Here is a 27,497-nt window from a genome sequence, read left to right on the forward strand (position 1 = left end):
TCTCACACCACACTGGCTCTCAGTAATTTTGGAGTAATTTTGGGGCAAAAGCACAACAGGAAGGATTGAATCATCCAGTCACAACCAGTGCACAAAGGTAGCACAATTACCAGTCCACCAGGAAAGGGTGACTAGAAGGCAGCGAGACCAGGAAGATAAATCCTGCAGAGAAGCAAAAGGCAGCCTCCTCTGTGAATGTGCACTTTGGCCTTAGGAGCCTTTGCTGAATTTAATATTTATTGGCTTTCCAATATTTATCAGCTTAGTATCAGAATGGGGTTGCCACATGGGTGCAGTGGTGCCCTTGAGGACTCCTCCTGACACCCATGAAGCTTCTTAAAAAACCCACCCCCGCCCTCTTCACTATGAAAGGTGGTTACATTCTGCCCTCCACCCCCTTAAAAAGTATGCAGACCTGAAGGAGGAAGTTGAAGAGAAATGTTTTTTCCTACTTCTTCCTTCAGCTGTATCTGCTTTTCAATGCTCAGCCTGGCACCTGAACAGTTCAGCAGAAAACAGAACAACAAAGCCAGCAATGGGGACATACAGGAGGGTCTCCAAAGCAGATTTCAGTTGATAGAGAAGTTCATGATGGAGCAGGCAGTCCTTTGGGGACCCCAGACTCTATCTAAACCTGCACAAGCACTGAACAAATATTACCAACTCAGAATGAAACAACAGAAAAATAAATGTTCAACCTACAAGGGCTACAAATAATACGATTGTTCTAGAATAAGTGTGTTGCTCAAACATTATTAGAAATATTTGGGTTTGTGCAAAAAGACAATAAAACCTTGCTTCCAAGCAATTGAAACTTCTGAAGAACATCATAAACTTAAAAAATTGTCCAGTAGCACCTTAGAGACCAACTAAGTGCTACTAGACAATTTTATTTATTTATTTTGACTGTGTCAGACCAACACGGCTAGCTACCTGAATCTAGAATCATAAACTTAGGGTGTGATGTTTAAAAACTTTTTGGTGTACCTCCAAACAAAGTCCAACAAAATCCTCATTAGAAAAGCAGCAAGAAGCATGTACAGTGGTACCTCAAGTTAAGTACTTAATTTGTTCCGGAGGTCCGTACTTAACCTGAAACTGTTCTTAACCTAAAGCACCACTTTAGGTAATGAGGCCTCCTGCTGCTGCCACGCCGCTGGAGCACAATTTCTGTTCTCATCCTGAAGCAAAGTTCTTAACCTGAAGCACTATTTCTGGGTTAGCGGAGTCTGTAACCTGAAGCGTATGTAACCTGAAGTGTATGTAACCCAAGGTACCACTGTAGTAACAATAGCTGTCATGGCAAGTTAGAGTTGCCCAAGAACTCTCTGGCAATTTCAGAGGAGTTGAATGACAGCATGCTTCAGTTTGCTTAATCACCAGGGAAAGGAATGTAAAGCTCAGAGATATCCAGAGTTTATATCAAGCCCCGACAATACTATTAATATTCAGACTCCAGAAACTGTTGCCAAACATCTGTAGAATTCTATTTCAGCCAACCACCACATATTGCTACTCCCATCTTTATTACCCTACCCAACACTCTCTCTTTTTGTTAATGGCAGGAAAACTGTTCACCCAGTTCCTAGACACATCCACTGCAATCACACATTAAGGGGAGTGAGGAATGTGCGAGCCCAAGGCTATATAATAGTTAATGACACATATGAACACAGTAATTATCCAGGAATCCACTGCTTCACCCTATTCTCAATAAATTGTATTTGGAGCCTTTATTTTTATTCTCCTCAATCATCTACCCCAGTTAACCCAGTCTGGAAGCCATCAGAGGCCCTCTGTGAAAATCTTTGTAAGACAATTTGAAAACAAAAATCATGTAGACTTGAGTGACAAAAATCATGTAGACTTGAGAAGTGTGCATGCACACGAAAGCTCATACCAAGAACTGACTTAGTTGGTCTTTAAGGTGCTACTGGAAGGAATTTGTTTTGTTTTGACTATGGCAGACCAACACGGCTACCTATCTGTAACTGGAACCATTTATAAGTCTGCTATACTATCCTGTCCAACTCTGTGGGGTCAGTTTCAGTACTGAGGCTTGAGATTGGACAAGACTCTCCCAACCTGTGCCCATCCTGGCATATTCATGCCAGTCACAGAGTGATGATCAAGTGGATCCAGAGTGTGGTGAATGTGCCATTACTTCATGCACTGTTCCTTGTTTCCTTGATGGAGGAAGTGGCGTGAGCACTAAAAAAACACCACCCTAGACAAAGATTTATACTAACTACCACCTTGTCACTGAAACACCTTTGTGGGGGACAAGGTGCTCAAGAGGATGGTAGTGGTTCAGCTGCAGGTGTTCCTTGGTGAAAATGATAATCTGGACCCATTCCAGTTTGGGCTCAGGCCCAGTTTTGGAAGAGAACTGATTTTTGGTATCCCTGATGGAGGACTTGTTTGGATGAGGAAAAGGGGGAGTAAAAATCTTCTGGATTTTCCCCCAGTGATTTTTGAAGTACAGCCTCTAGGAGGGAGGGGTTGGGAGCACATTTTATGATGGTTTTGCTTCTACCAGTTCCAAAGAGTAGTATTGGATGATTGTGCCTCAGCCCCTGACAGCTGAACTGTGCAGTGCCACGGAACATGATTTTGTCCCCAATGTTATTTAATATAGTTATGAGTTTGTGGGGTGTGAGACACCCTAAATTCTTAATTTTAACAAAAGTTAAAATTAATCAAGGTTTGGGGAATTAAACCAGGGATCAGCAAACTTTCTTTGAAGGGGGCCCCAGCCCCTGCCCTCCCCCTGCCTACCTATGGTGCTGCTGGCGGTGCCGGCAGTGGAGGGACGAAAGTGGACAAAAAAGGGGGGAAAGCCAAACCCCAAAGGTCTCCAAAATATATCATCTGGGATAGCTGAAAAGCGTCAGATCTGCCGCAGTTTAAAAAGTTGGGGGAGATGCCCGGGATCTTTGAAGAGGGGGCTGAGATTGAGGGTTGCACTGAACTCCCCTTAGCCTCGGTGCCTTCCCTGGTCAGCCAAGTCCAGAGCTCTCGGGGACCTTATATCACTTTAGGCAGGGCCAAAAGCAAGAGCAGGGAAAGGGGAGGAAGTTTTCCTGGTGGCTCATTTTACAGCCTCTTCCTGAGCAGGAATTTAAACACACACAATGCCTGCCCCCGCTCCCCCCCCCCAGCTCTCCAAAAACAACAGCAGGCCGCCACCCTCTCTCCTGGACCACGAACGCTGACGAGGAAATGCGCCACCAGGCAAAAAGGTCCATTTCAAACTCCGGTTTGCTGCTGCCTCCCAAGTACTGAAAACCCACCGGCTCATCCCCTGAAAGACACCTCCAAAGATAGCAGGAGAAGGCAGGCAAGCAGCGAGAGCAAAAGCACAAGCTGAGCAATGCAAGTAATGCGCGCAAAGCTCCCGCAAAGCGCCTAGTCAAACTCTCCAAGAAAACGAGGCTGCAAAACGCCTGACCTTGCAAGTGGCAGAGGCTGGCGGCGGCAGGACGAGCGGCCCGAAAGGGCTGGCTGGCTTCGGAAAAGCGCTGCCCAAAATGGTGCTCAGCCCAGCCCCCTTCCTCCACTACACAGGGTGGGGAAAAGCCAGGAGGAGGCACCATGGTGTAGGGGGGGGATGACGCCAGAAAAAATGGCAGCGCCAGGGGGGGAAATAACAGAACAAAATTAACAAACAGAATCGGCCGATCCACGGACCGTCCGCGGGCCAGATCCAGCCTGCGGTCTGTTGTTTACCGACCCCTGAATTAAACTGTGCCAAACAGCTTATGTTAAAAATAAGAGCCACGCCAGCCTGGTGATAGCTCACTGACCGTGGGCCATTATGGGAACAAAGCCTTGGAGGTGAGCCATCAAAGCAGAATATTAAGAGGCAGAGAATGTGCCAGCCAACAAATGGATGAAGCCCTGCCCTGAGCAGAGAGGTAATTACAGCAGTTCGAAAGCACGTCTAAGTGCAAGTAGATAAATAGGTACCGCTCCGGCAGGAAGGTAAACAGCGTTTCCGTGCGCTGCTCTGTTTTCGCCAGAAGCGGCTTAATCATGCTGGCCACATGACCCAGAAGCTGTACGCTGGCTCCCTCGGCCAATAAAGTGAGATGAGCGCCGCAACCCCAGAGTCGGCCACGACTGGACTTATCCGTCAGGGGTCCCTTTACCTTTAATTACCTCACTGAGCTGTCCAAGGATGTAGACCTGCACAAGGCTGGACTGGGCTACAAGACTATTGCCAAGCAGCTTGGTGAGAAGGTGACAATTGTTGGTACAATAATTCGCAAATGGAAGAAACACAAAATAACTGTCTACCTCCCTTAGTCTGGGGCTCCATGCAAGATCTCATCTCGTGGAGTTGAAAGGATCATGAGAATGGTGATGAAGCAGCCCAGAACACGGGGGGAACATGTCAATGATCTCAGGGCAGCTGGGACCATAGTCACCATGAAAACAGTTGGTAACACACTACGCCGTGAAGGACTAAGATCTTGCAGAGCCCGCAAAGTCCCCTTGCTCAAGACAGCACACATACAGGCCCGTCTACAGTTTGCCAATGCACATCGGAATGACCCAGAGGAGAACTGACAACCATATGTCAGGAGTGCTCTGATGGTGTTTCCTGCTTGGCAGGGGGTTGGACTCGATGGCCCTTGTGGTCTCTTCCAACTCTACGATTCTATGATTCTAACTGGGTGAAAGTGTTGTGGTCAGATGAGACCAAAATCGAGCTCTTTGGCATCAACTCAACTTGCCATGTTTAGAGGAGGAAGAACGCTGCCTACGACCCAAAGGACACCATCCCCACCGTCAAACACGGAGGGGAACATATTATGCACTGGGGGTGTTTTTCTGCTAAGGGGACAGGACACCTTCACCGCATTTAAGGGATGATGGACAGGACCATGTATTGTCAAATCTTGGGTGAGCACCTCCTTCCCTCAGCCAGGGCATTGAAAATGGGTCAAGGATGGGTATTCCAGCATGACAATGATCCAAAACACACGGCCAAGGCACCCTTAAAGGAGTGGCTCAAGAAGAAGCACATTAAGGTCCTGGAGTGGCCCAGCCAGTCTTCAGACCTTAATCCCATCGAAAATCTGTTGAGGGAGCTGAAGGTTTGAGTAGCTACACATCAGCCTCGAAATCTTACTGACTTGGAGAGGATCTGCAAAGAGGAGTGGGACAAAATACCTCCTGAGATGTGTGCAAACCTGGTGGCCACCTACAAGAAACATCTGACCTCTGAAACTGCCAACAAGGGTTTTGCCACCAAGTACTAAGTCATCTTTTGCAAAGGGATCACTTATTTCCCTCATTATAATGCACATCAATCTCTGACTTTTGTCTTCTGGGTTTCTGGGGGTTTTTCCCGGGCAAATTTAGCAGGGGATCAAATACTTTTCCCCCTCACTGTAGTAAGACCAGTTAGTTTTTAGAATTGCAGCTGGCAGTGCAGCGCTAGCAAAAACAGTGACAGACTATAAAAGGAGACAGAGAACATGGCTGATTTCTGTTTTGAATCCAAGGCTGCTGTGCCCATGGAAGAAGCAAGAGACCTGCTTGGAGTGTAATGTTAGGAACCCCTCCAAAGTACGCTCATACACAACCTGAGTAATTGTGTAAATAAACCATATATCCTAAAGATACTGCAGTCTCCACTGTGCCACATTTCCAAAGGAAACACGAACCCTGGAACCCCTGGAACCTTGGCCAAGCTGTGGAGATTGGGGTGGCGACTGATTTCTATATGAAGCTAATGGGAGTAGTCCTTAGACGATTTGGGGCAAGATGTCACAAGTATGCCAATGATACCTAGCTCTATTTCTCTTTAACATATTGATCTGGAGAGGCTGGGCATGTCCTAAACTGGTGACAGAACAAGAGCTAATAAATGACAACAGACTACTGACAAGATGGAGATCCTATGGATAGCCAGCTCTGGGATTCTGGTTTGTACACCAGCTCTAGATGGGCTTTCCACTGAAGGCAAGCTATATATGTGGTTATTTGGAAGGGGTTTTTTTTGTTACAGACAACCCACATTTAAACACTTGAAGTGACCACTTTAAATGCTACAGTACTCCCAAATGACTTGTTTTCCACAACATTATAAACCAAATTATTCATTAGAATGAATAGCTTTCTCTGTATCTGTAGAATTATTGCATCTTCTCTACCTCCACCCCTGGCTGCCAGAAGTAAGAGAAAGTTGTGTCTCTATTTGTTTATTAGAAATAAAGGTTTCCCATGAATTGTCTATCAGGCTACAACCCTCACACTGTCCCATGCCCTCAGTATCAGGATCCATGTATCATTTTGTCTGAATGAGAGCCGTGAGAAAGGGCATTCCTCCAAACCCATGACCTTTCCTCAGCTCATATGGAGTCAACATTTTTGCTGGGAGCATAAGCACCACTGACAACGTGGAATTTGGGTGAAACAGGAAAGTCAGAGTTATTGTTTCAAGTCCATGACTCACCAAAATGCCACTCAATAATAGCTAAGGCTGCTCTGCCACCCACCACCCCTTGATCACCAATGTTCCACTTGGAGGCAAAGAAGTGCTTTCTCCCCAGCTGCGTGGTCATTCATCAACACATCTGACTCACCGGAAACTAAGGAAATATTTCAGCACATAAATCTGTTCAGATTTCAGAGAAATTTTAATGCTGCTTTCATGGAGCAGCTAAAAGTCGAAAATCAACCAACAGAACTCTTCTCAGAATTGATGTTAAAGGGGAAGAGGAGAGAGAGGGGAAAAAATGGTATTGCTTGTAAAGGTGATGGCAGAAGCCTAGTCTGCAGCATGTTAGCCTTAAATAGTTATTCGCAGACTAATAAGATTATACCAGCCTCCCCCAACTGAGAACTCTTCAGATATTTTAGACTACAACTCCCATCAGCCTCAGCCAGAACAGCCAAGCTGGCTGTGGCTGCTGGGACTTGTAATTCAAAATATCTGGAGAGATCCAGGTTGGGGAAGGCTGGGTCAGACCAACACATTGCTGGCATTTTTTCCTTTCATGTTTGTAAAACACTGTATTTTTAAAAATCCACTGTCCTAGTGAAGCAACAATATTTTACTACTTTTCTGTATGATCAACCCATTGAAGAATCACAGTGCATGGACCCAGAATTGTTGGGGGGGGGGGGTAGAATAGAAACAATAGGAAAAGTTGGGACATTTGCTAACCTTTGCATCTGGCACTGAAGTTAGCAAGCACTCTGAAATAAGGCTGAAAGTTTATCCCGAAATGTAATGTTTCCTCTTTAAAAAAATCAGAATTTTACAATGAATTTAAAAGAGAAAACATCTCTCAACTTTCTGTAACAAAGGAACATACCTCACAAACAACAAATGTGGTGATCATCTGGCTTCAGACTGTAGTTGTGTCTCACAAGACTGGACACTCCTCTCTCTATACATCATATTAAATATCTTTGCAGAAGCTTACAAAAAGCTTGGCCTATCGCTCAACATCCCAAAAACCAAAATACTGCACCAACAAGTACAAAATAGCTAACCCCTCTGCAGCGCCACAAATCCAACCCAATGGTGTAACGTTGGGAAATGTTGAGCACTTCTCCTACCTGGGCAGTTCTCTTTCCACAATGGCCGACACTGATGCTGAAATGCAGTACTGCCTGAGCTCTGTGAGTGCGGCTTTCTCCCGACTGAAGTGCAGAGTGTTTGAGGACCAGGATATTCACAAGGAAACCAAAATGCTTATTTACAAAGCTATTGTACTACCATCCTTACTGTACGCTTGTGAAACATGAACCACTTATAAACACCATCTCCAACTCCTTGAAAGATTCCAGCAACAATGTCTCCAAAAAAATTTACACCTCACTTGAGAAGACAGGCGAACTAATACCAGTATACTGGAAGAAGCAAAGATCACCAATGTTGAAGCAATGATTCTTCAACATCAACTTCGTTGGACTGGTCACGTTGTGTGGATGCCTGATGATCGTCTTCCAAAGCAACTACTCTATTCCAAACTTAAAAATGGAAAGCATAATGCTGGTGGTCAACAAAAGAGGTTTAAAGACTTGTCTCAAGGCAAATCTTTAAAAATGTAGTATAAACACCAACAATTGGGAAACACTTGCCTGCAAGCACTCCAATTGGAGAACAGCCTTTACCAAAGGTGCCATGAACTGTGAAGACACTCGAACTCAGGATGCAAGGGAGAGACGTGCTAAGAGGAAGGCACACTTGGCAAATCCACACCGTGATCAACTCCCGCCTCCAGTCACTTACAGACTCTTTGTTAAAACCATGTTTATGGAAGACAATCTTACTCAGGTGGAGGATCTAGCTGAAGATGAAATACGGTAAATGCTGTGCACAAAAGAAAAATTATTTAAAACACAGAAGTGGAAAAGCAGTCTAGAAGAGTTGTGACTGCAGTTTCATTCTACCAAATGTAAAAACTAAACCTCTTTTACTCAATTAGAGGGGGCAGTTCACCCAAACCTGTATCTTTATAAATTTGTGAGCAACTTTGTGTAGAGAATTTATTTGGTTCTTTTTGCAATTTGTGGTATATGGAGGGTGGTATATGTCACCTTCAAAAAACCTACAGCCACTCTATGTAAACAAAACGTGTTACATTATACATTGTGATCTTCACATTACTACAGTTACTTGGGGATCTAAAAGAGGTGGGCCTCTAGAAAGTGTCTACTCAATCAGTAACACTGAACTTTAAAAGATAATGTGCTACAGTATAGAATACGTACTAAATGATTTTCTTGGCATTTGAAGTTTCCATCATCCACCCACTCTGTCTATTAGAAGGCTTCAAATCCATTCTTTATTTGCATATCAATACCCACAATGCTCTTCCAGCTCACAGCAGTGCACCTAAGCTCAGGGAACAAGTTGAAAGGTTTTCCCACAATCGTGTTATTTTCTGTATGCTTTGAAACCTTTCTAATAAACATATCCTTATAATAGCTCCCTTGATAATTGCTTTGCTGGAATAGGCTCTCAGAACAGAATTTCAGAAACTCTACAAGTGGCTACGAGAATTACATAAACTTTGAGAATTCTCCCCACCCACTCACCAAAAAAAGAAAAGAAAATTAACATTCCTTAAAAACTCTTAAGTGGCAGATGAAATAAATATAAGTTCAATTATCTGTTTTGTAATAAACAGTACAGAATACAGTGGTACCTCGGGTTAAGTACTTAATTTGTTCCGGAGGTCCGTTCTTAACCTGAAACTGTTCTTAACCTGAAGCACCACTTTAGCTAATGGCGCCTCCTGATGCCGCCGCACCACCGGAGCACGATTTCTGTTCTCATCCTGAAGCAAAGGTAATATTTCTGGGTTAGCGGAATCTGTAACCTGAAGCATCTGTAACCTGAGGTTCCACTGCACAAGTATAGAGTACAGTAACAACACCTTCCTTCTTGCAAGCAAATGTTGCTTTACTGGAAAATTATATGGCTCTCACTGGAATAGCTCAGTTGACTCTTAATGTCAGGGTCATGTGTTTGAGCCCCATCTTGAGCAAAAGAGTCCTAAACTGCAGGGGGTTGGACTAGATAACCCGTGTGGTGACTTCCAACTCTAAAATTCTACGATTCTATCACTGACACGCCACTAAATGAAAACACAGCATTAAAACTTGCACCGCGATATCTCAGTTGGTAGAACATGAGATGCTGAACTTCAGGGTCATGGGTTTGAGCCCCAAATTGGGCAAAAAAATTCCTGCATTACAGGGAGATGGACTAGATGGCCCTCGTGGTCCTTTCCAACTCTACAATTCTATAAATTGTATACCTGAAGAAGCATCTCCACTCCCATCGTTCAGTCCGGACACTGAGGTCCAGCTCTGAGGGCCTTCTGGCGGTTCCCTCACTCCGAGAAGTGAGGTTGCAGGGAACCAGGCAGGGGGCCTTCTCGGTAGTGGCGTCCGCCCTGTGGAATGCCCTCCCATCAGACGTCAAGGAAATAAACAACTATCTGACTTTTAAAAGACATCTGAAGGCAGCCCTGTTTTTAATGTCTGATGTTTTATTGTATTTTTAATATTTTGTTGGAAGCCTCCCAGAGTAGCTGGGGAAATCCAGCCAGATGAGCGGAGTATGTATGTATAAATAAACAAATAAACAAATAAACAAATAAACAAATAAATAAATAAATAAAATTTTCTATTATTATTATTATTATTATTATTATTATTATTATAAACCTCATTACCTGAAAACATGAAAGACCATGCAGAAGAACAAGCATACAATTCAGAATCATCTGCTCCAGACAGTGTTCCTAGCCTCCATTTGGAAGGAAGGAAAGTGGGGAGATTTCTCATCCCTTCAGATAGTTGCTATTGTTGAATGGTTAAAACCAACAAAACTAGACAGCAATTATAATGCTATTCTTCTATATCAATGGCATCAGCCTTCAAGAACAGCACACGCTGTTTTCAACTTGTAAGATATTTGCATATATAACAACATGTATCAAGGCTTTGTCTGGAAAGCAAGGTATTTCTTCCTCCCAGAGGATCAGTGTCTAATCTGTCAAACACATATCAACGATTTAACAGTGTATTTATCCTCAAAAGGAATAGCCTAAAAAAAAAAAAAAAGAAAGACAAAACAGTACTAGTACTTGCAGATCACCTGCTAAACTAGACAAAATAAGAAAGAGGAACTGTTAGGTTTGATTCAGACTACAGTGGTGCCTCGCAAGACGAAATTAATGCGTTCCGTGAGGCTCTTCGTATAGCGGTTTTTTCGTCTTGCGAAGCAAGCCCATTGACAGCTTAGCGGATTAGCGCTATTAGCGGTTTAGCGGCTTTTAGCGGATCAGCTGATAAGCAGCTTATCAGCGGATCAGCTAATAAGCGGCTTAGGGCTTAGGAAAAGGGGGGGGGAGGGAAAAAACCCCGCAGGAACTTGCAATACATTTTCATCTTGCAAAGCAAGCCCATAGGGAAATTCGTTTTGCGAAGCACCTCCAAAACGGAAAACCCTTTCGTCTAGTGGGTTTTCCGTCTTGCGAGGCGTTCGTCTTGCGGGGCACCACTGTACCATGTTGCATTGTTTCATCACTGAAAACACTTCTGCCACTACTGTATAGGGTGCCTACAACCCTTACAGCTGCTCTTTCAGGCTACATCTTCAACTGTCAGGTTCACCTGTCACAGAAGCTGTGACTTTGCAAACTGAAAGAAAAAGATTCTCGCCAGTGAGTCAGTGTGGTTTAATGGTTCAACTTCCATTTTCTTTGCCCAGATTATAGCCACCAATTCCTCCTAAAATCAGAACATTTTAATAAATCCATACAAACTAAAGCACAAAGTAACTGTAGAACGTTACCAGTTGCCAGTTTTACAGAGCATTCCTATGCCATGTCCACCTGAGTTCAATGGGACATTGTAGGTGGGCAGATCAATCCTAATGAGTGGCTGGGGACAACAGAAGTGGCAAAGCCACCAGCACATAAGAAGCCCTGCCAGCTCCTATCCGTCAGGGCAGAAGGTGAGCGGCAGCTTTGTAGGGATCATGCCACACCAGCTCCAAGCCCAGACTGGACCTTTCTCCACAAACTGGGGCAATTTAGGATCCAGCAGTTCCTCTCCACCACATAATGCTCCATCACAGGGCCCTCTGCCAGCATTAGCTTTGCACCCATTCAGGAAGAGATCACAGCTCTCCTGCAGAAGAGCCCATCAGCCAACGGCACGTTCCTCTAATCAGCACTACCAGGCATCAGCATCAAAGGGACAGTGAGAATGAAGCACAGGGCCCTTTGTCTGCAAATCTTTACCTGCAATGGCCACCTTTATTGTAGGTCAGGGCATCAGGGAAACTGATAAAAACAAATACTCAAGTAGCCTAGGAATTACCTCTCTACTCAGATATCACATGGCAGCAATGGAGATCTTTAAGAGGTCTGTGTTAGCAGGCTGTTAATCATAGCGGATTCTCAATTCTAATTGTACTGTCTTCTTCAGTCACCAACATTAGTTTTAGTTCCAAAACCATATCCATAAGGATAAGTGGGTTGACAGTTTGAGGTGGTACAAATCATTTGGGAGAGAGGAGAAGGAAAATAAAGGTGGTGGTTGTTATGTTATGTGGGATGTTTATAGCAAAATCACTCATGTGACTTGGCTACAATAAGCACAAATTGTCCTTACGCATGCCTTAGCTTCAGCTGGGGAGGGGAGTACGGAGAATGCACCATGCATTATGCACAGGCCAGCAATGTATGCTCATGGAATTTCAATCACACATCACATTCAATGCAAGTACTTTCAATCTGTGCATGCACAGATCAAACTACCCCCCAAGTTGTTAAGGTATTTCAAAGAGATACCGTATTTTTTGCCCTATAGGACGCACTTTTTCCCCTCCAAAAATGAAGGGGAAATGTGTGTGCATCCTATGGGGAGAATGCAGGCTTTCGCTGAAGCCTGGAGAGCCCCACCGCCATCCCCGCAAGCTCTGGGGACAGCGGGGAGGCGCAGCGCGCCATCCCACTGTCTCCTGACGTGGTTTGGAGGCTGGCAGCAGGGAGAAGCGCGCTTCTCCCCGTCGCCATCCCCGCAAGCTCGAGGGACAGCGGGGAGGCGCAGCGCGCCATCCCGCTGTCTCCCGACGTGGTTTGGAGGCTGGCGGCGGGCTTCCCCCGCCTCCAGCCCCGCATGCTCCCAGAGTGGGCTTCACGCAGCTCTCCGCAAGCTGTGGGAGCCCGCCGCGACTTCGCGCTGGGCTCCCACGGCTTGCGGAGAGCTGCGTGTTCTGGGGGCTGGGGTCGGGGGAAGCTCGGGCTTCCCCCGCCCCCGCCCCGCGGGGGGGGGAATAATTTTTTCCCCTTTATTTCTCCCCTCCCCCCAAAAATCTAGGTGCGTCCTGTGGGCCGGTGCGTCCTATAGGGCGAAAAATACGGTAGCTGAGGAGCTGGTTCCTTTCTAAGTTTTTTTTTTTTTCACTTCAGCAATAGAACAGGGTGCCAGGGGGAGGGGAGGAGGAAATATTCCACAGTAGTATAGCTGAGAAAACATTGGACTGGGATCAGTGTTTATAATATGTTCTGTATTATGTTTACTTGAATATATAAACTTTGAACAGAACACATTTACACTGCTAAGCATTCAAACTTCTAAGATTCTACTACATGGAGCTTTTGATGCACGCTCAAGGGAGTGAAGTGGGCAGGAAGCAGAACTCTTGAAGTTAGCCTTTATCAGTTATGGCTCTCAGGGAAGACCTAGAGATAGTAGCACCCTCCCAAACATCATGCGGGTGACTGCAAGACATGTGGCAATACTTGGAAGTGAGCTGAAGCAAATTATGGGGCAAAAGGGTGAGGAAGATGGAACAGTGGCAGTTGCTCAGAAGAAAATATTAGAATCACAGTGGATGACACTTTAAATTCCATTCTTTATACTACAAGGCCCAGTTAGGAGACCCAAGAGGCTAGCTCAGCCAAGAACTTTTCAAAGGGTCATTTACAAGATCACATATTTAATACACCCTTTGCTTCTGTGCTCACTATTCTAGTTCAGATTAGAATATCCAATTGACCCTTGAAAAATTCCTAAGATCGCTTAACGTATCATCATCCTTTCATTCTCAGAACATGGTACTAAGGTGTGATTCAAAAGTGAATTCTTTTCAGTCAGTTAAAACATGTTCATAGGAGAATTCTCACAAGCCTACATTAATCCTCACTTTATGTTAGATTGACCTGAAGTTTTCTCACAAACATTCATGCATTTTAAGAACACCACTCCAGCCTTTAAAGGAATTAGTCCAAACTGTTAAACCTTGTTTTATTGCAGTGAGAAGGGATGGGAAGGGGTTGCTTCTTGTTGATGCTGTTGCCATCCACACCGCTTTTCACTGCAATATTGTTCAACAAGCAAACTCAAATCTGCCAGCCTAGTAACGTAGAAAAAAAAATGTCCAGCAGCATTTACTGATATCCAGCTAAAAAAAGCAAATCATGGATAAACAGCTTTGTGAGACAAAAAACTGACATACCATTGGGGACCTAAGGATTTGAAAGTAAACCAAGGGAATTAAGCTGTCTAAACTGAAGAAATCTGCAAAAATAAAATTCCAGTACTTGTACAAAAATAATCATCAGCATCCAACTTTGCTCTGGCAGCATTTAGCTACACTTGATGAAAGCTCATCATACTAAAACACAGGGTTTTTCCCTCCTTTTTCTGACCCCAGCTCTGTACTCTCAGATTTTGAACAGCCCTGTACAGTTCTACTGTTCCAGGTTTAGGAGTGTAACACAACATAAATAGGGGAAACATTGCAGAAGGTCACAAGTTCAGTCCCCAAGTTCAGTCCCCATCAACCCCAGGTACTACTGAAAGACTCACCTAAAACCCTGGAAAAGTGCTGCCAATCTGTGTCAAAAACGATGATCTTGATAGGCCGGCTATTATCCATTTCAGTATAACAGGATTTCTTAATGTACAATGTGACACAGTATTTACTGGCTCAGAATATACCATGGCAGATTAAGCGAAAAGAAATGAACATTTTACAATGGTCCACTCAAAGAGCCTATCCTATGGTTCCTTTTTTTTCATACCAAACCAAAACTATCACAATATGGTCCTTAATTCAGAGTTTTTAAAAAGATTAGACAAATTTGCAGACCAGATCCAGGTGCTCTTGGAGAAAACTGTTTCTCTAGATCCATTTCAATACAGGTTTGGGCCTGCTTCTGGCACAGAAGCTGCTTTGATTGCCCTGTAGGGGCAATCTGTTGGGAGAGAGACAGGGGAAATGTGTCCCTGTTAATTCTCTGCAACCTTTTAGCAGCTTTCAATATCATCAAGCATGTCAGGAGTGGCTGTCTGAGTCAGGGATGGGTGGCACTTTGGGATGGTTGCGGTCCTATGTCAATGGTTTCCAACGGCTGATGCTTGGAGGTTGCTCTTTGGCTCCGAGGAGCCTTCAACAAAGGGCTTCCTAAGGTTCCCATTTACCGTATTTTTCGCCCTATAGGACTCACATTTTCCCCTCCAAAAATGAAGGGGAAATGTGTGTGCGTCTATGGGGCGAATGCAGGCTCCTTGGCTTCAGCGATAGCAACGAGAAGCCTAGGAAGCCTGCGCTCCGGAAGCTTCGCGTTGCTTTCGCTGAAGCCAGAAGAGTCTGCGCTTTGAGGCTGGCGGTGGGGGAAAGCAGCGCTTCCCCCCATTGCCAGCCCCAGAGGATCGGGGGGCAGCGGGAAAGCGCGCAACACGTTCCCGCTACTCTCCGACCTGGCTTTGAGGCTGGCGGTGGGGGAAAGCAGCGCTTCCCCCCATTGCCAGCCCCAGGGGATCGGGGGGCAGCGGTAAGGCGCTTGACGCCTTCCCGCTACTCTCCGATCCGGCTTTGAGGCTGGCGGTGGGGGAAAGCAGTGCTTCCCCCCATCGCCAGCCCCACAAGCTGGGTCGAAAAGCCAGCAGAAGCTGCGCAGCCCCTTTAAAGAACGCACGGCTTCTGTGGACTTCTCCTAGAAAAGCCAGCAGAAGCCGCGCAGCCCCTTTAAGGAGCGCACGGCTTCTGCGGGAGGTGGGGGAATTCCCCCACCTCATAGAAAAGCCCGCAGGAGCCGCGCAGCCTTTAAAGAGAACGCGGCTCTTGGGGGCTTTTCCCCAAGGAGGGAGAAGGGACGGACTGGCCGAGTCCGTCCCTTCTCCCTCCTATGGGCTTTTGCAGGAGATGGGGGAATTCCCCCACCTCCCACAAAAGCAGGCAAAAGCTGCGCGCTCTTTTAAGGATGCGCGGCTTGTGCTGGCTTTTCTAGGAGGTGGGGGAATTCCCCCACCTCCCGCAGAAGCCCGCATAAGCCGTGCACTCTTTAAAGGGGCTGCGCGGCTTCTGCTGGCTTTTCTAGGAATTCCCCCACCTCGTAGAAAAGCCCGCAGGAGTCGCACAGCCTTTAAAGATCGCGCCACTCTTGGGGGCTTTTCCCCGAGGAGGGAGAAGGGACTGACTGGCCATTTCAGTCCCTTCTCCCTCCTGGTTGAAAAGCCCCAGGAGTCACGCGCGGCTCCTGTGGGCTTTTGCAGGAGGTGGGGGAATTCTGCCACCTCCCGCAAAAGCGGGAAGGTCTTGGAGTGGCGCACAGGCTGCATGCAGCCTGTCCGCTCCTCCCAGAGCTGCGGGGGGGAGGGAATCATATTTTTTCCTTAATTTCCTCCTCTGAAAACTAGGTGCGTCCTATGGGCCGGTGCGCCCTATAGGGCGAAAAATACGGTATGCCCTAGGCTGTTTAACATCTACATGCTGAGTGAGGTCTTCTGCAGTTATGGGGTATATTGTCAACTATATGCTGATGACACACAGCTCTACTTCTCCTTCACATATGGAGTTGAGGCAGTGGATGTGCTGGACCCAGGGTTTGAAATTCCCCTTGTTCTAGGCACATTTTGTGACAGGGAATTTCGTTAGCACAAGCAGTTTCTGAGCTCTGGGGGCAGTACTATGCCAAAGATTTCAGATTAAAACTGCAGAGTGGAAGAAAAGAAGAACCTTTTTCTGCCTCCCTATTTCCAGCTATTCTCTGAAGAATGAATAAGAGACCCTCTTAAGAATATTAGGGGGGTGGGCAAAGAAAGGACTAGACCATGTGAAAAATGAACATAATATTTTAGCTGCAGATCATTCATTTTCAGCTTTGTATTCTTATTATAAAAAAGTGTGCCTAGACATTCTGTAGTTGTACCCATAACCTAATTTTAAGGTGCTGTTTAGCTCCTAGCTTTCATATCTGTTTCTAACACTGGCTGGACAATTGTCTTTGGTAATGGACTGGGTGAGAGCCAACAAACTGAAGCTCAATCCATACTGAGGAACTGTTAGTGGATGGTTCCCTGGACCATCAAAACCAATCCTGGCCCAGTTGCACTGGCTGCCATTTAGTGTTCAAAGTGTCAGTTTTGACCTATAAAGCTCTAATTAGCTCCAGCCTACAACAGCTCAAGGACTGTCTCTTTCCATATGAACCAATCAAGACCCTGCAATCATCATCTGAGGCCTTTCTGTGTGTGCCTTCTCCACAAAAGGTCTGGAGGGTGGCAACATGAGAACGGATCTTTTCTGTGGTGGCTCCCCATTTGTGGAATGCTCTCACCAAGGAGGCTTGCCTGGGACATTTGTTACATATCTTTAGGTGTCAAGCAAAAACAACACTCTTCTCCTCTGCCTTTGGTTAATTAAACAATCTATGGCCTTTTATACTGTGTATGGGAGGGGGGTATGCAGCTATGTTATGTATTTTTATGTTTTTATATTGTAACCCGATCCTTGGATGAAGGGTGGTAATAGAAATGTAGTAATTTAATAATAAATAAATAAATAAATAAATATTGGCCCTGAATAGCAGTTGCTGGAGAGTAAGAAAGAGGGCTGTTGCTCAGTGTTAGAAACTCATATATATAAGCTAGGTGCCAAATGGCACCTTAACCCAAGGTTACAGTCACCAAAGCAGATGTCTAGTTGCCATTTTGGGGCAAGGTGGCTCTAAAGTCTTATTTTTCATAAGAAGTCAAGATGAAATATTGTTTAACAAAGAATGGATACATGGATTATCATAAAAATATTGTAAACAACTAAATACATTAGCAGGATTAATTTAAAATCAAGCAGTTTAAAGGTGATTTTGGAAGAAATATAGAGAGTAATAAACAAAAGAAGTTAAGGGGGATATACAGTTTTTAAAATGTTTTTATAAGAAACCAAGGAAGGGGAGAAGAGAAGTCAAAATAAGTATGTATGTAATTTATTATGGTTACAGATAGGTAGCCGTGTTGGTCTGCCATAGTCAAAACAAAACAAATTCCTTCCAGTAGCACCTTAAAGACCAACTAAGTCAGTTCTTGGTATGAGCTTTCGTGTGCATGCACACTTCTTCAGATAGTGTATCTGAAAAACTAAATTTAGGAAGGCTGAAGTCTTAGTATGTAACAACACCAACAACAACAAAGTAAAATGAATTATTAAAAAGGGAAGGGCCTTTTGATATTTCTAGCTTTGAAACCACAAACCTTACATAGATAGTGCCACTGAAAATGTATTATTTTACAATAAATCAGCAACAGGAAACTTCTTCCACCATGCCTCCCCATACTGTTTGGTTGAAGTCACATCACCCACTGTCATATGCAGAACAGGTAAAACTGTAGCAAAATTCAAGCTGTGGATTCACAGCAAGAGCCAAGAACACACTCCCAATTTCCCCTTTTCAATTTGGCACCTTACCATGTCATGCTGCTTTCAGCAGCGACTGGATACGCTCAGGAGTCCCAATTGCCTCTGGAGGCAGCATAGCCCCCCCCCCCCGTCCCTCTGCCTAACCAACCTCGCAGGGTTGTTGGCGGGGCGGACAGAGCTGAGGCGAGGGGGAAGCTGCACCAGGACCCCGAGGTGCATTTCACAGAGCCAGTAAGGCAATATGGATGGGTTCTCCTCGGAACAAGCCGAGGACCAGGAGGCGCCAGACCCAAGGCGCCCCTTGCTCGGCCTCCTGCTCCCCCAGAGGCCCCCGGGCCAAGGCGCCCACTTGGGGGACATGGCAGCCCGCGGGAGCGAGCGCCGCCGGGACCCCGCGCTGCCGCCCCCTTGGAGAGGGCCGGAAGCGGAGGGAGGGGGTCACGGGGCGGAGGAAGACCCTCTCGAGGGAGCCGGGCGGGAGGCGCCCCCGAGGCCCGCTCGCCCCGGACAGGGGCCCCCTCGCGGCCTCACCCCTCCCGCGCCGCCGCCGCCGCCGCCGGCTGCCCCCCGACAGCCCTCGCCCCCCCCCACTGACCTGTCGCTGAGGGGCGGGCGGGCGGGGGGGCTCCCCTTGAGAGACTGCTGCCCCGTCACCCCCACTCGGCCTCCGCCATCCTTCTCTCCGCCCTCTCCTCACACGCAGGACGCGTTGCCCCGCCCCTTCCGCGTATCCTTCCGCGAGGGCGCTCTCCCCTCCCCCTCCCCCCCCCCACAATTCATTGTCCGGTGACAACGGAGAAGCTCTCCCCGCCCCTTTATAACCTCCTTCGAGAAACAAACCTCCGAAAAAGCCTTAGCTGCTTTCTTGTAATAAAGGCAGCAGCGGAACTATTTTTTGAAAGCGGAAGAATTACACATACGCGAGTTCGCACACCAACCCCGAAAAAAACCTACCCACAGGGAGGGCGGGTTAGCAGCAATGCATGCTGGGGATCGTAGTCTCGCCCTTGGGCGAGCGGGATCCTCTTTTGGTCGCCTTCCAGGGAGAGCGGAGCGTCGGCGTTGCTAACGGGACGGAGAAAACTAGGCGGGGAGCCACGCCCCTTTCCCCCTCCGCCCGGGCGCGCGCGCGGGGAGGCGGTTGCTGCCGCGGGGACGCGCGAGCGAGGGGCGGGGCCTGCGAGGGAGGCCGGCAGTTTGAGTTGCGAGGCGAGGAGTCGCGGGCGGCGCGTGAGGCGAGCGGGGCGCCCGGAGGGGAGACGGGAGGCCGAGCGACCGACCGGCCGGCCGGCCGCCGCCCAGGTAACTGTCCTTCGCTGTTTCTATCCGGCGGCGCGTGCCCGAGAGTTCTCCGCCTCAGGCGGGACGCGCACCGGGGCGAGAGGGGGCCGGGTGGGGGGCGCCGGAGGCCGCTTGGCGCCCGCGCCGCCTCCCCTCCGCCCGCCCTCCCCGCGGGGGGGGGGGAGGCCCCTGGGACGCCCCCGAAGCAGCGGAGAAGTTTCTCCCGTCTCGCCCCCCTTTGCCTCGAGAAGGGAAACTTTTCCTGGCCTGTCCCGCCAGCAGCTCCGCGGGGCTCGGGCGCCTTGCCCGCCCTGGAAGCGCAGTCGGTGAGGGGAGGCATCCGGGCGGCGGGTCTCCTCCCTCGACGGGGGAGCGGGGAGACGGGGCTGGAAGGCGGGCGGCGGGGTTCCGGGAGCCTCCTGCCTCTCTCGCGCGCAGGGAAAGGCTCCTCCGGGGCAGGAGGGCGGCAGGGCCGGCTCTGGGATCCGTGGCCTGGCTGGCTGCTTCGGTCCTGCTGCTGCTGCTGCTGCTGCCTTAGTGGGCTGATGCCATGAAATTGAAGGGGCCGGAAGATCTGCAGACAAAATCAGCAAAGGGCTCCCTGGAAACCTCCCCTTGGATCTTTGCTCTTGGCTGGATTTGCCTTGTGTTTTGTTTTGTTTTGCTCTTCAAGTCAAGAGGTCCTTGGTTTTTAGCCCTTGAAGTTGTATCCCTTCATTCCCATAAAGGAAATTCCACATAGGAAACTGACACATTGTTTCAGAACCACATCCCCCCCTAGTCATTGTATTTCTGGCCCATGGCTCACAAAATATGAATATGTTCCAAAATATATTGATTATTTTAGGCTTTTGTATGTTCTTCTTCCTTCCCCGCACCCATTTCTTTTGCACTTCGACAGCTTGTGGAGGACAGGGCTAAGAACTTGATTACAGTATGTAAATGGTTAGCATTCAACATAATTGTGTTTCTGAATGGCTTTTTGAGCACCTTAACACACAGGCTGCTGTTATATGGAGGTCATCTATCAGAATTAGAAATGGAAAAATATGGGGCAGTTGATTGTACAGATGTTTAAAAGATCTTTCATTCTCCTATCTGCATGACCGGTGCTTAAAAATTATGTGTTTGCTTCTAAAAATTTGGAACTTACTTCAGCCTGACAGCATATGGACAGTTTTACAGAAATGTGAAGTTTCTTCTTTTATCCCAAGTTGATTAAGTGCCTTCTGTCACACTTGCTAAAGCTGTTGCTGTGCGGTTACGTCAAATCTTTCCTCAGACATGAATCTACTGTGCGGCAAGTATCTGCCTCAGGCTCCCCATTTTTAATATAGGCATAGTGGTAGTAGTAGCCCATTGTAACAATGAGGGAAATGCAAATCACTTTGAGCATGGGGAAAAAAACATTAAATACTTTTTTATTCCTTAATCTTATGAATTATTAGAACTGTGAATGTGCTTAATGAACAATATATATTGAAAGAGAGCAATATCTTCTGGCTTATCATCAGGTTTCCTTACCCCTCCTCTTCCCCCCTCCCCCCAGCAAGGTCTTCTGTTGTGCTTTTCAGGATCAAGACTACCTTCCAAAGTATGAAATCCACAAGGTCATGTACATAATCATTGTACTTGGCTTTTCAAGGCTATGTTAACTACTTATACAAAGTAAGAGTTTAGCTCTTTGCTTGATAAGAGTTTTCCGGTATTGAGAATCCATCCAGCTTTTGTTAGATTCTTTTAAAGTCATGGAGGCTGGTCCATTGGGTCAAATGGGATGCTACCCAACCAACCTCAGTCTGCAGTCGGCCAGTTCTCACCTCCCTCCCTTCTTTCTTACAACCAGTTTAGAGAGTGGCATTGGCTGTAATCTTCCTTCTCCTTAGTCTTAGTCTCAGCCTTACCTTCATTGAAATGAGGAGAGGTTCTGACTGTCATTAGCTTTGACTTCACGTGCGTTGCCGTTCCTCCCTACCAGTCCAATGGGCACTAGTCCCCACTGTTTAAGATTCCCTAGCCAAGAGAACAAAAAGTATTGCAATAAAGCAGGCTTCCTCAAACTCGGCTCTCCAAATGTTTTTGGCCTACAGCTCCCATGATCCCTAGCTCGCAGGACCAGTGGTCAGGGATGATGGGAATTGAAGTCTCAGAACATCTGGAGGGCCGAGGTGGAGGAAGCCTGCAATAAAGGAAAGCAGGAGCAATGTGTCTTATGTAGACTTGCATGCAGAAGCCAGGAAGGCCAAGTAGCTAGGGCCATCAGCTCCTTAAATCAGGCTGGGAATACTATACCATTGGTTTCTGTTATATTAACAGAATATTAACAGAAATATTAAGCTGTGTAAACAGTCTTTGGTACCTTGGTGGAAACTCAGGCTGGGTGATGCCTGGTTTTCAGCATCGCGATATGTCACCAGGTATATCACAAACTAAACATTGCAATTTAGTGATATATTGTGATGTCTGAAACATGGAACGGGTGGGGAGGGTGGAGATTGGACGAAGGAGCAGTCAAGGAAATTAATAGGTATGTGCTGTGTGCACTGCAGATTCCTTCTCTTGGAGGCAGACAAACCCTCACATTTGGTGGGCGAACTCCTTCCACTCCTCTCTGGAAGTAGAAAGAGGAGGCGGCCCAGCCTTGATTCCTACATTGGGTAGAGACACCATGGTTATGGGGAGGCGCTGAGGCTGGGAGTGGGGCTCTTCTGCCATAGGAAGGGAAAGTGAGCTGAAAGGACAGCCAGCCAGCTGCCTGCCAGAGAGCTCATAATTATAGCACCCCTTGGAGTTTTGAAGGCTGTGCTTTGCAATACACTACCGGTTCAGGTTTTTTTGAAGTGGTTCATATGATGTGGTCTACAAGCTGGTGTTGGATGATCGATACATTGGTCAGATCTAGCGGAAAGGTGAAATATAAATGCAGGAAATAAATAAATGGGGAAGAGCAAGAACTAGAGATGACAGACGCTCTAGTAGATATACTCTTTCATGTAGATCCCTCTTTTTTTGCAGCATGCTTTTATCTCCTCACAGTTGTAGCAATTTGATTTTTGAGTGGTCTTACAGGTTTTTACTTATATGTGGGAAAGTGTGTTTAAACCACAGATTAAAAGTAAATTCTGGTTATATAAACCAGGAACTACTTTTTTTTTTTTTAATCTAGAAGCTTTTCCTGTGCCCACTTTACAAATGAAATGTGGATCGAAGCATGTGAGAAGCTGAATTTTTTGCATTGGTAGATTTACTTTCCCAACAATGCTAGATTTTTTAATGGTAAAATAGCAGCTGATAAATTGTACAGATCAGAATACTTCCTGGCAAAAGTATGATCTCCATTCTGTTTCAGGAAAACCTCATTTGCTCTCTGAAACACAGAAATACGTTAGAAATTATTTCTCTACCCAGTTGTTATTTCCATGAGTAGTCTGCTATTGTATGAAAATCCAAAGATAAAGATAATGTCTTTTACTGACTTCCCAACTAAACTTTTTATCCTTATTCATATGAGTTGTACCTGACTTTCAATGGCAGATAAAACACGTTTCTGAAATATTAGGTGCATAATATTAATCAGTCACATGATGATAGATTTTGTTTTGAAGCCTGCTCATATTTGAAGTGTCCTTTAAGTCTTAAGGACATCTGCAACTAGAAAGTAAGTTTTGTTGGTTAGGTTGATTTCAGAGTAGGGAGTTCATAGTTCAATAGTAAACTTGCACTGGCTTGAGCTCACAGCTTCACTTGTATATCTGGTACTAAAATGTGTCTTGTTGGATTGGGACAGTTATACCCTGATAATCTTGGTCACCCTCCTCTATACACAGTCCAGCTTGTCAATATTCTTCCACCAGATTACCATTATGCCTGCTATATCTCTGCTCTTTAAAATCAAATACTTCAGCTCACCCATAAAGTAACTCAGCTCAATCCGGAGAGCCTAGTTAGGCTGCTTGATGTTTGCCCACTCACTCCCTCCGCAGCCCAGATGCCAGCCTGGGGAGCCTGAGACAAGAGTGGGGCTAACTTTGCCTGTCAGCCAGCACCTTCATTTCTTTCTCTGGCCACACAAGTGCCAGCAGGCTGCCACCTTCCCTCCCTCCCTGTGCAATTGCTGAGCAGATTGAAACTGCCTCCCATGCCTTGCGTAGTGCTCCAGAGGGTGGCTTCCGGTAGCTATCGCTTGTGTGGTGAGAGGCTATCTTTGGGGCTAGCCGCAGCTGGCGGCTCCAGGGAGGCCATTGGAGCCCCGGGGCTCTACGTTTCTGTGCACAGTGCCATGGCATGTGGTGCCCCGGCTGATGCACTCTGCCCGGGGCAGCGCTGCCTACCCAGCCTCGCCTGGAAGCGGCAGAAGCTGCGCACAGTTATGCTGATCATCTGCATGGCCAACAACTGCCTCCTTCCCACCTTCTTTCCTCCTTTATCAGGATATCGCAAGGTTTAAAAAGGTAAAGGTAAAGGTACCCCTGCCCGTACGGGCCAGTCTTTGCCAGACTCCAGGGTTGTGCGCTCATCTCACTCTATAGGCCGGGAGCCAGCGCTGTCCGCAGACACTTCCGGGTCACGTGGCCAGCGTGACAAGCTGCATCTGGTAAGCCAGCGCAGCACACGGAACGCCGTTTACCTTTCCGCTGGTAAGCGGTCCCTATTTATCTACTTGCACCCGGGGGTGCTTTCGAACTGCTAGGTTGGCAGGCGCTGGGACCAAACGACGGGAGCGCACCCCGCCGCGGGGATTCAAACCGCCAACCATGCGATCGGCAAGTCCTAGGTGCTGAGGTTTTACCCACAGCGCCACCCACGTCCCATATCACAAGGTTTAGCTGGCTATGTATTAACAATGTTGGAAAGCAGATATCAGCCATCCCTAGTCAAAAGTCGCCCAACATACTGAATCCACCCCAATCTAGAGGATTTATTGCAATCCCCTCCATCTTTTGTAACATATTGCTTTTATAGTTGCAGTGTCCACTCTTAGTATCATACAAGTAATTTGGAATAATGATGTAAAAGTTAAACCTCACATATATCCTTTGTTTTTACTCTGTTGTTAACATCTCATGTAGCTTCTCTCTTTTTTACAGTGGTACTTCGGGTTAAGAACTTAATTTGTTCTGGAGGTCCGTTCTTAACCTGAGGTACCACTTTAGCTAATGGGGCCTGCCGCTCCGCTGCTGCCACACAATTTCTATTCTCATCCTGAAGCAAAGTTCTTAACCTGAGGTACTATTTCTGGGTTAGCGGAGTCTGTAACCTGAAGCATCTGTAACCCGAGATACCATTGTATTTTCTTTATAGCTGGCTGATGTGTTGTTGTCTGAAACTAAGAGCGATAGGAGGAGGTAATGATGATAACTTAAAAGCTTTCACGATTGCAAAATGAAAAGGAATTATCTACATCATGGGTAGGCAAACTAAGGCCCAGGGGACAGCCCAATCACCTTCTAAACCCGGCCTGTGGATGGTCCAGAAATCAGTGTGTTTTTACATGTGTAGAATGTCTCATTTTATTTAAAGGGCATCTCTGGGTTATTTGTGGGGCATAGGAATTTGTTCATTTTCCCCAAAAAATATAGTCCCCCCCCCACAAGGTCTGAGGGACAGTGGACCGGCCACCTGCTGAAAAAGTTTGCTGATCCCTGGTCTACATTATTTAACTATAACTACCAATGAAATGGGAAACATAGTTGTGTAGAATATGATAGAGGAACAGCTAGCTGTGGTTTCTTTATTGGGTTTTGTATCAGTTATAACAAACATGGAGGGAAATGCTCACCAATGTCAATTTGTGCAAAACACTGTTGCCTTAGTGCTGATTATGCAGGTCAACACTACAGTAACCTAATCCAGTGAAATTAGCAAAGAAATGACAGACTTCCTTAAAACCAGATTCTAACAAAAATGTGGGTGGAAAACCTTTCATAACAAAGAATGGTTTGGCATTCAGGATGAAGTAAGTTGTTGCTAGTTAAAAGGTTAGTACATATTCTTATAGATGGTAAATCACAGTGTACATTGAAAAGTCATACATCGTATCAGTGACACGGTAGTGTCTATGCAATATTAAGGCACTAATGGGAAGAAATAGTCATTTTCTTTTTGCTTAATACATATTCAGCAATATCTTACATGCTAAGAAAATATTTTTAAAGGATATGATTGTATGTGTTTTGTAAGGTATTATCCGCCACTCTTAGATACAGTAGGGAAATGGAATCTTTAAATACAGAGATGGGAAACATCATCTGATCCTGCACAGTGACCCATACCTTAGTTACCTGGTATTTGGACGGCTTAGTGTACTCTATGTGAAAAGTTCAGAGACTTCAGCTGGCTTACAGAGCTGCAGCCACTGTTGACCAGGGCTGATTCTATGGAGTAGAGGTCTCTTGCTACAGCAGCTCCACTGGTCTGTTTCCAGGCACAATTCAAACTGCTGATTATGACCTATACAGCTTGGGCCCAGGGTATCTGAAGGACTCTGTGCTTCCCTATGAATTGGCCCAGGCTCTGAGATCTTTGGGGAACCACCTCTCAGTCCTGCCATTTTCACAGGCACGCTTGGTTTAGATGTGGGGAGTGCATTCTTGGTGGCTGCTCGCAAACACTGGAACTCCCTTCCTAAAGTAGCTAGATTGACTCCCTCCTTGAAGTGAGCTTTCCTATCAGCAAGCCTTTAATGTAAAATGCAAGTAAAATCCTACCTTCAAAACCATCAGAACAGATTGCAGGAAACATAAAGCATTACATTTTCTGTACTTCATCTACATGTGTAGCTTTACAAATAATAAATACTATTTGTGCCTGTTTTTATGGTGTGATGGCCAGAATTTTATAAATACTGCGTCTGTGTATCTTTTAAGCTTTGAGTGTTTTTCCTACTATGAGGACTTAAGGTGCACCACCATATGGAATGTTGTTCTCTAGCATTAAAGTACCTGTTCTTACCCTTAGATACTGTTGGTTACAGTTGCCATGCAAAATGTTCTGCAACAGCTTAAGTGGTTTAAGGTGAAAATGCCAAACAATTAGATGCAGACTCTCTACCCTTAAATGATCTTTAGTTAAGGTAAGTTTGTACTGCATCCATGTCAGTGTGGTTGGGTTTGTTCTGTTTTATATAACACCAGACATAATTTGATCATTTCTCTGGTGCTGTTTTCATCAAAGACATGGATGCTTAGTTGTCTTTCTTATTAGTGTTGGTATTTGCATGGCAGTGAATCAAATAATATATTGCAAAATGCAGTTGATGGTGTAATTGTGAAACAGCAAGATTTATGTATTTATTCCCTCTTAATTTTGCAATATGGTGGTGCTGCATTTTTCTTTGTGTTTTATAAGATGGGTTTTGCTGGCTTTCGTTGATTAAAATGATGCAAATGTCATTGCAGAATAACAGGTATGACGAGAATTGATGCTAATTAGACTAACTAGGGAAACACTGTAGTGAAGTGTGTTTCTGCAGATAAACAGAAAAAGATCTATGGTCAGAATATCCTGTATTTTATGTGCTGGTTGTACATTGAAACAGTGTAGGTCTGTTGCTGAATAACTACCATCACATCTCTTTCTCAGATACTTTAGCCAGTATAGAAATGTACAGCCATGATAAAGCATTGAGATGTTAATATTACAACAATAAATAAAAAAAAGAAAAATGCAATGTAGCTTCATTTTAAAATAAGGGAACAATGTGTTACATTGAAAATCAGAAAACTAATTTCAATGCTATCTTTCTCTGCGTTAAATTCTGCAGTGGGCATCTTAACAGATATCATGTCTACGTGTAAAGTATATGATACATAGATACATACTAAGGCATTCAACAAAAATATGTTGAGTACTGCAAGAAGTACATATAATTCATGTTATGAAGTTATATTATTCCCACTATGGGATAGTTGAATTGGGGTATTATAATTTCACCAATATGTCACTGGTATGTTGCAATTTGCCTTTTTATTTAGATTAAATTGCTAGCACAAAGGGGGGGGGCTATTAAAAAATATGACAGTGGAGC

The 27,497-nt window shown here is 45.8% G+C and overlaps 2 protein-coding genes across 9 annotated transcripts in view; one reads left to right on the plus strand and one right to left on the minus strand.

Moving 5' to 3' along the window:
* The window catches only part of HMG20A (high mobility group 20A), a 65,096-nt gene extending 45,849 nt beyond the window's left edge, over positions 1–19,247 (minus strand). For 3 of the 8 annotated variants that reach the window (XM_081876420.1, XM_081876419.1, XM_081876418.1), the window contains exon 1: positions 8,104–8,163. In XM_081876420.1, coding sequence (XP_081732546.1) covers positions 8,104–8,148 — 45 coding nt within the window. In that variant the 5' untranslated portion in view covers positions 8,149–8,163. The other 5 variants (XM_081876425.1, XM_081876424.1, XM_081876426.1 and 2 more) reach the window with 5 other exon arrangements.
* Positions 19,248–19,470: 223 nt separating this feature from the next.
* PEAK1 (pseudopodium enriched atypical kinase 1) overlaps positions 19,471–27,497 on the plus strand; it is an 80,968-nt gene continuing 72,941 nt past the window's right edge. The window contains exon 1 of the mRNA XM_081876188.1: positions 19,471–19,492. The gene's annotated coding sequence lies outside the window, so the exon portion shown is untranslated. The remainder of the gene's footprint in view (positions 19,493–27,497) is intronic.

The sequence above is a fragment of the Podarcis erhardii genome (genome assembly GCF_964252035.2).
Source record: "Podarcis erhardii genome assembly, chromosome: 9".
In the NCBI taxonomy this organism is placed as follows: Eukaryota; Metazoa; Chordata; class Lepidosauria; order Squamata; family Lacertidae; genus Podarcis; species Podarcis erhardii.